The sequence below is a fragment of the Sorex araneus genome, chromosome 7 (genome assembly GCF_027595985.1).
Source record: "Sorex araneus isolate mSorAra2 chromosome 7, mSorAra2.pri, whole genome shotgun sequence".
NCBI lineage: Eukaryota > Metazoa > Chordata > Mammalia > Eulipotyphla > Soricidae > Sorex > Sorex araneus.
The window spans coordinates 44,143,449-44,151,039 of NC_073308.1; the positions used below are offsets into that span (position 1 = coordinate 44,143,449).

At 55.4% G+C, this 7,591-nt stretch overlaps 1 protein-coding gene across 1 annotated transcript; it reads right to left on the reverse strand.

The window, feature by feature from the left end:
• Positions 1 to 2,467: 2,467 nt before the first annotated feature.
• Positions 2,468 to 5,924, reverse strand: NKX2-6 (NK2 homeobox 6). The gene is made up of 2 exons (XM_004610207.2): positions 5,645 to 5,924; positions 2,468 to 3,081 (listed from the first exon to the last, which is right to left on the reverse strand). The coding sequence occupies exons 1-2, from the start codon at positions 5,922 to 5,924 to the stop codon at positions 2,468 to 2,470; spliced, it is 894 nt and encodes a 297-aa protein (XP_004610264.2).
• Between the last annotated feature and the right edge of the window lie 1,667 nt (positions 5,925 to 7,591).

The window sequence follows — 7,591 nt, forward strand, 5'->3', positions numbered from 1 at the left end:
AGAGTTCGATGATGATGATGATGATGATGATGATGATGATGATGATGTTACTTCTCTAGGTTTAGAAACTTTATCCAAAGGACAACTAGCAAGGACTTTGAAATTAACATCAAGCATTTTTGAGCCTGATCTTGAAAAAATTCAATGCAAATAATAGCTTAGGATCAGGACCAGAGAGATTGCTGGTGGGCAGGAGCAGGGAGCGAGGGAGTACAGGGAGCTGACCTGCCTGAGTTCAATCTCAGGCACCCCAGAGGGTCCCCTGAGACCTACCAGAAGTGATCCCTGAGTACAGAGCCAGGACTTAGCCCTGAGCACCACTGGATGTGTCAAACAAACAAACAAACAAACAAAAAACAGAGAGCCCAGGATGAGTGCATGAACATGCTTTGTTTGTAGGAGTCCTGGTTCTATACCAGGCACTGCAGGGTCCCCCAAGCACCACTGAGAGTAATTCCCCAATGCCAGCACAGAGACCGGACTAGCCCCCACCACTGTCAAGTGTGACCCAGGAACAAAGCAAGCAAGCAAAACAAAACAAAACAACAAAAAACAAAACAAAACAAGAGCACACAAAAACTGGAGGATCAGACTGATGGGACCCTCAGCAGTGGCCCTGAACCTAAGTTCAACTCCCAGGAACCTGTTGAGATCCTCGAACTGAGATCACTATCCACAGAGGATTCCATAGCTTCTTGTTAGGAATATTCCCCACAGGGAAAGAATGACAGCACTTTAGGATAGTTTTTTTCATGATGGGGGGTTTTAACTGTTATGTAGTTTCATATATTGGTTGAAAGGAACAGGGATTATTACTGATGGTTTCAAATTGAAAGTAAAGCAAAAGTAATTCAACTCTCATGTCACAACACTATTACTAAAAGCCACCTAGGGGGTTTCTAAATGTACTTTTATCAACTATGAACATGGAGAAATTAAGGAGAAAAATGAAAATAAAAAGGAAAGAAAATAGAGGGGATTGGTAGCTAGGAGAATAGGTACATGTGTTGCTGCTTTTAAACTCTAACATAAACTTTAAGAAGAAGAAGGTCTCAGCCGTCTGGAGCAGTTTGCACAGAACCAGCTCTGTTCCACAACGTCAAAACAAGCAGGGAGTATTCAGAAGTAAGAAAACACAGGGCCAGCATATCTTTATTAAATATTAGGACTTACTAAACAAGTTAATTCCACAGTAGTTATTAGGCAAGAAATTAACAAGCTGACAAAGTAGCACGGAGGATGAAGTAAGTCTGTTGTCTTAAACTGTGATCCAAGAATTTAAAAAGGACCCTGACTTTTTAAAGGTTTCCTATCTGATCTCAATTCCCTAAAATTAGTTTTGATCTTTAATTTGCATAACTTTGGGTATGTTTGGAGAGGGAAATCAGTTTCCCCTAAAGTTCAGGCTCTGTTGAATCATTTTAGGATTTATCAGCCCCATTTTCTGATGTGGAAATTTGGAAACTGCTTTCTGAAAAAAAAAAAATCTTGCAGGCATGGGAGAAGGTAGGTTACCTACCAACAGGCGTCTCTCTAGGGAATCCTGTGTATTTTGAGGTTTCAGAGCTCTGGGCGCCTGAGTTTTATATTTTACTTAAAGCTGTTGAGAGGAGCCCAAAGGTGGATGGATCCTAAAGGCATTTGGGTAATACAAGTATTTAGTGTGTGTACTGGAGCGAGATGCTGAGCTGTATACAAGAGTTAACATGCAACCGTGCAGTAGTGAAGGGGAGAGCCAGGATGCTGGGGATACTTCCTGAAGAACAATTGAGCACACCAATTGCTATTGGGAGCACCTATGGGAGTGAAGCTCAGAGCTCTCTCTCTCTCTCTCTCTCTCTCTGTCTCTCTCTCTCTGTCTCTCTCTGTCTCTCTGTCTCTGTCTCTCTCTCTCTCTCTCTCACACACACACACACACACACACACACACACACAGCAGGGCTTGGCTCACCCAGCAGTGCTCCTTCCTTCCTGACCCCTGGTTCCCCCAACTCCCTTCACTTTCCTTCCTTACTCCGCTCCTCCTTCGTATCTCCCAGCCCGCTGCCGTCTGTTGGAGAGTTCCTTCCTTTCACCCCGTCTTTGGCCGCCCAGGTCGGGGGGCTGCCGCCCGCGGCACAGAGCGCCCGCAGACTCCTACATCTGAGACCTGCAACGTCGCCGGCTCGCAGTCTGCTCCGACACCGAAACTGCCGGCCACCCCGGCCACCCGGCCACCCCTGCCACCCCGGCCTTTCCTCCCGCGCGCTTCTTCGTGGGCGGCTGGCGACGGCGCTGGGACGACGACGGGGAGAACGTCCCGGGATGGGGGCAGGGGGAAAGCGGGGGGAGCTTTCCACGACACTGCTCGTCCCGAGCAGTGCGCAGTCTTAGAGCGAGCCGGGAGACGCGCATTTCCTCGGAGACCGTCGGTGATGGGCAGCGGGCACGGAGCACCTGGCCGGGTGGCCCCAGCCCCGCCGGCGCCTCACCAGGCCCTGACCCCCTGCAGCGCAGCGGGGAGAGGGCCCTGGGGTCCGGCGTTCGCGCCGTCTCCCGGGAAACCCAGGGCGGCCAGGGGCGCGGGCGGCGCCGAGCCGGGGGGCGCCCCCGCGTAGCCGCCGCCGTAGCCCGCGCCGCAGGGAGCGGTCGCGTAGCCGCCGCCGTAGCAGGGGAAGGGCGCGGGGGGCGGGCCGTAGGGCCCGGGGAAGGCGGCGGCGCCCGCGCCCAGGCAGGGCCTGCCGTCCCGCACCAGCACCGGCACCGCCACCCGGCGAGGCGCTAGCGGGTGGCCCGCCAGTTCCAGGGACTTGTCCTGCCGCTGGCGCTTGCACTTGTAGCGCCGGTTCTGGAACCAGATCTTGACCTGCGTGGACGTGAGCTGCAGCGCGCTGGCCAGGTGCTCGCGCTCGGGCGCCGACAGGTAGCGCTGCTGCTTGAAGCGCCGCTCCAGCGCCAGCACCTGCGCCTGCGAGAAGAGCACGCGGGGCTTTCGCCGCGGCCGCGCCGGGGGCTGCTGGGGGCCGTCGCCGCCGTCGCCAGCGCCGCCGGTTGGCACCGGGGTCCCGCCGCCGAGGGCCAGGGCCGCGCCGAGGCCGGGCTCTGAAAGCACAGGAAGAACACCGTCAGCAGCGCCCACCCCAGGGCACCCCAGCAGGGTTCTCCTGGCTCCAAGGCCTCTCCCTGGGAACCCCCCACGCACCCCCACTGCGCGCGCCTTTCCTTGAGTCTGTGGACCCCTAATCCAGTCCTCGGTGCGTCTGAATGTCCCCTGCCCCGCAAGCGCGGGCGGTGTTGGACCTGCCTGAGCCCGGGTGACACTCTGGGCCTCTGGGGATGGCTGACTCTAGTCAAGAGTCTAGTCAAGACAGCTTCGTTTTCTTCTTAGATGACAACGCGCGTCTAACGGGTTGGAGGGCAGGGCGCTGTGCGGTAATACTGATTCCAAAGCGCGATGCAGTTTGGAGGAGTTCCTGTTGTTAGAATCCAGTGTGCGGCCGGGGGCTTATCAGAAGCCGACGTTACCTTTGGACTGTGTGTGCAGGAGTGAGAGGGGTGTGGGGACACTTGGTAGGTGACTTTCTGTGGCTCTTGTCTGCTAGGTTATCCGTCGTGGCCCCATCTTGAGGTACCACGGTCCAGGCCCAGGGTCAGGAGTCTCCAGTGCCTCCCAGAGTCACCCCACCTTTGCACATACCCTTTCATTTTGGCCATCGGTGCTCTACTGGCATAAGGGTTTTGTTGCTCTTTCCTGGACTAAAGGCGCTGTCTCCCAAACACATGTAAATACAACCATGCAAAGTATTTCCCTATTCCTGACTCTTGGCTCAGAGGCCGAAGTTGGGGAGGAGTGTGTGTGGGGGGTATATAAAACGGCCTCATCCTTCCTTCACTGGTGTTTCTTTGACATGTGGTGGCATTGGCTTGGCCCTAACTTCCACTTTCTTCGGGGACCTTAGGATGTAGTGACCTTACCCATAGCCCCAAGTGGGTGCCCTTGGAACAGGCTAAAAACTAGGCTCTAAAGGCCAGCTGTTTCCGCTGTCCTCAGAGTCTACAGAAATTCAGCGTCTCCTTCGTTCTTCTTGCCTAGGCTGTTTTAACCCAAGGACAGTAGAGGAGAGACGCAGAGTTTCTATGGAAACGCAAGAGCAAATAACCCAGCGAGCTGACGGCGCACAAAGAGCCGGTTGGAAGCTGATTGCAAAGTCCCACCCTCGCTGCAGGATCCTGGGAATGGGAGGCGGGGGTGTCTGTTTAGCAGTTCCGTGCGGATTAACTTAAACCTCCTTTAGCAAAGCGTGTGCTCAGAGAAACCAAGGCCATCTTTCCTTGCAAGGAGGAGAAATATTGATGACTGGTTTGAAAAAAATAAAACAAAACAAAACAAACGTTTATAGCAAAGCGGAAAGTAACCACTGACCAGGAGGGACGCTGTAGAAGGAGCAGGACCCGAATTCAAGTCGCCAAAGCAGGCCGAGAATTGGCCCTCATCCCCCCCCCTCAACACACACACACACACACACACACACACACACACACACACACACACACACACACACACACCCGTGCAATCCTGGCCACAGTCGCAACTCCCTTTCATCCTAGTAGGCCCTGAAAGCGAGGTGGGTGGCTGGGGACAGAGCAGAGCCAGTAGGAATAGCTCTGTGCTGAGCACTGCAGTGAGCGGGCCTTAGTTCTTGCACGGGATCCGGGTCTTCTCGGCGACCCCAGCAGCCTCATCAGGGCGCCGCCCCGGCTTGGTCTCGAGGAGGAATCTCCGTGAGGGACCCCTCTCTGCTAAGTCAATAGTGAGCTCCTCGCAGCGCCCAGGTTAGCGACACTGCCACTGCGCAGCGCCCAGGTTAGCGACACTGCCACTGCTCAGCGAGCCGAATCTGCTTCGGGCTGCGAAGCACCAGGAGGCTAGAGCGCCGAGCGCGGCTCGGAAGGAACATTCTGGTCCTCGGCGCCTGAACGGACGCGTTGTGGGCTGCATAGCAGAGGAGGTCCCCCACGGGACGCGGCTGGAGCCTAGAGCCCAAAGCCTGGGTTCCAGCAAGGGTGGCAGGAAGGCAGGGCCGCCCCCGCAGAGGCTTCGAGAGTGGCAGGAGCTGCCCAGTAAGGCCCGCGTCCACCCTGTCCATCCCGAGACCCCGTCGCCAGCGTCCAGGACCCTCATGTGCTCCCCACCTCTTCTTTTCGAAAGGACGTTCCGGGCTCAGAACGGCGGCGCTGTTGTAGACACTGAGCAAACCCCAAGAAAAGGCCGGCCTGGGGTGGACGTTCCACCCCCTAGAACGCAACGTCCCGGCCTAAAGCGCGCGGCTGCACTGACGGAGCCCCTGGGGGCGGGCGGGGGCGGGTGGAGGCAGGGATGCCCAGGGGGGCGCCACTTCTGTCGGGTTTCTCTGGAAGAAAGAGAAGTTGGAGCTCTAGGAACTGTGTGCGCGGAGTGGGTGCGTTGCTGGAGAATAGGGATCCCCCACTTTTAGGGCACTGGGGCGCGTGGAGCACAATGGGAAAGGGGGGTCGAAGGGCTGGCAAGGCCTGTCGATTTCTCAGATGGGGGGATGGGGGGAGTCCAGCCAGAAGAAAGGGAGGTATCACGCTCGGATGGCACCCCAACCTCAGAGAAATGCTAAAAGCCCGCGCACGTACTCACCGGAGTTCCCTTTCCGCTCCTCGTCCACGTCGGGGATCGTCTCACAGGGACCCCTGGAGGGCTCCGCCTCGTCCTGGCTCCTGTGGCCATCGTGGCCACTGTGACCCGCGCTCTGAACTTCCGACTCCGCCAGACCGGGGTTCAGGGGCAGATACTGCGAACTCTCCAGGTTTCCTCGCGCGCCCCGGAGTGGCCAGGCCTCGGCGCCAAACGGTTCGCGCTCGCGTCTCAGTATGTCACTGACCGAGAAGGGGGTGGAGGTGACGGGGCTCAGAAGCATCCCGAAGGCGGAGGGAGCCGGCGCACGGACAGTCCAGGGCCCCGCCGCACCCAGAGTTCGGGACCCGCTCGCTGCAGGCGCCACAGCCCCGTGCTCTGGGGCCGACGCTCAGCGTCCAGGGCTGCACCCCCAACTCATCCCGGCCACCCCTGGCGGCCGGGTGACCAGCTCCGAGTGACGAGACCGCCCACAGCCATTGGTCCCCACAGAAACCACGTGCTAACCCAGCACCTTCCACCCCGAGCGTTTTGTTTCTTTGCCTGTCTCATGCCTCTCCAACTCCCAGTCTCTTCTGGAGTAGGTTGGTCAGCAAAGGCGTGTGTGTGTGTGTGTGTGTGTGTGTGTGTGTGTGTGTGTGTGTGTTGAGGGGGGCGCGTGTAGCTGGGGAATCCGGTATGGGCAGGAGGTCGGAAGCTAGTTCACCCTAACAAGTCACCGAGGGGTTGGGGTCCTAATTTTTCAATCTGAGCCACGGCTTCCCGCCTGGTCTTGCTCACATCACCCCTTAAAATCAGGCAGAAGAAAACTCCGGTGGAGACAGATGACCACCTGCGTGGTTTGAGTGGGTGGTCATAGAGCAGGGATCTGGAGCAGCTGCACCTCCTTCTTCCTTTCTGTGATGAAATCGCGCAGAATGGGCGAGCTTGAGTTGCAAGTATACCATTTAGAAGTAAGTCTGGGTCTGAGAATCTTGGATCTGCCTTTTCCCTGGAAAAGGTCTTGGCTTGGAGATCACTGGTTTGGGGATGCAATTGGAGCTCCAGTCTCTGAGCTGACTCCAAGAGTGGCTGGTGCAGATGGCGACTCCCCTATCCCTTTATGTTCCCAAGATCTTTCTCTTCTTCCCCTTCATCCTTCCTATAGTTATTTCAGACCATTTGTGCAAGTGAACATCTTGCGTCTACCAAAGAGTAAGAAGTTGTGATCAGGGGCTGGAGCAATAGTGCAGCAGGTAGGGCGTTTTCCTTGCATGTGACTGACCCGGGTTCGATTCCCAGCATCTCATATGGTCCTCTGAGCACTGCCAGGGGTGAATCCTGAGTGCAGAACCAGGAGTAACTCCTGTGCATTGCCAGGTGTGACCCAAAAAGAAAAAAAAAACATAAAAAAACAAAAAAAAGAAGTTGTGATCAAAGCAGCAGGAGCACTTAAAATAAAGCTCCAGATTCACCACAGAACCCATCAAAGGAGACAAAGTGCAGTGATTACAGACAGTAAAATCATTCTTGCTCTAGAATGTATCAGCCAGGGGTGCTGGCAAAGCGAACACCTCTGCAAACTTTGACTTGATCACAATGGATGAATGTATTCCACTGTAGATGATGAGAAGTTAGAGAATATGTATAACATCATCTTACTATTATGATGCATGCTACATGGGTCAAGGAAAGTTCACTCAGCAGCCCCAGAACAGGAATTTTGGGGTGTTTATTGTTCGTTGATTGTTTTGTCTGTTTTGTTTTGGGCCACAGCTGTGCTCAGGGGTTATTTCTGGCTCTGCTCTCAGGAATTATGCCTGGCAGTGGTCAGGGAAACATATGGGATGCCAGGGCTTGAATCCAGGTCTGCTACATGCAGGGCAAACTCCCTGCCATTGTGACTGTATCTCCTGCCATAGGAATTTAGAAATAGACTTATTTGTTTTGTCTTGGGGGACCAGCTGTGCT

Coding starts and splice junctions, on each gene's coding strand:
- NKX2-6 (XM_004610207.2), bottom strand. CDS start 5,924: ATGCTTCTGAGCCCCGTCACCTCCACCCCCTTCTCGGTCAGTGACATA. Junction 3,082..5,644: donor GGAGCGGAAAGGGAACTCCG/GTGAGTACGTGC, acceptor CTGTGCTTTCAG/AGCCCGGCCTCGGCGCGGCC.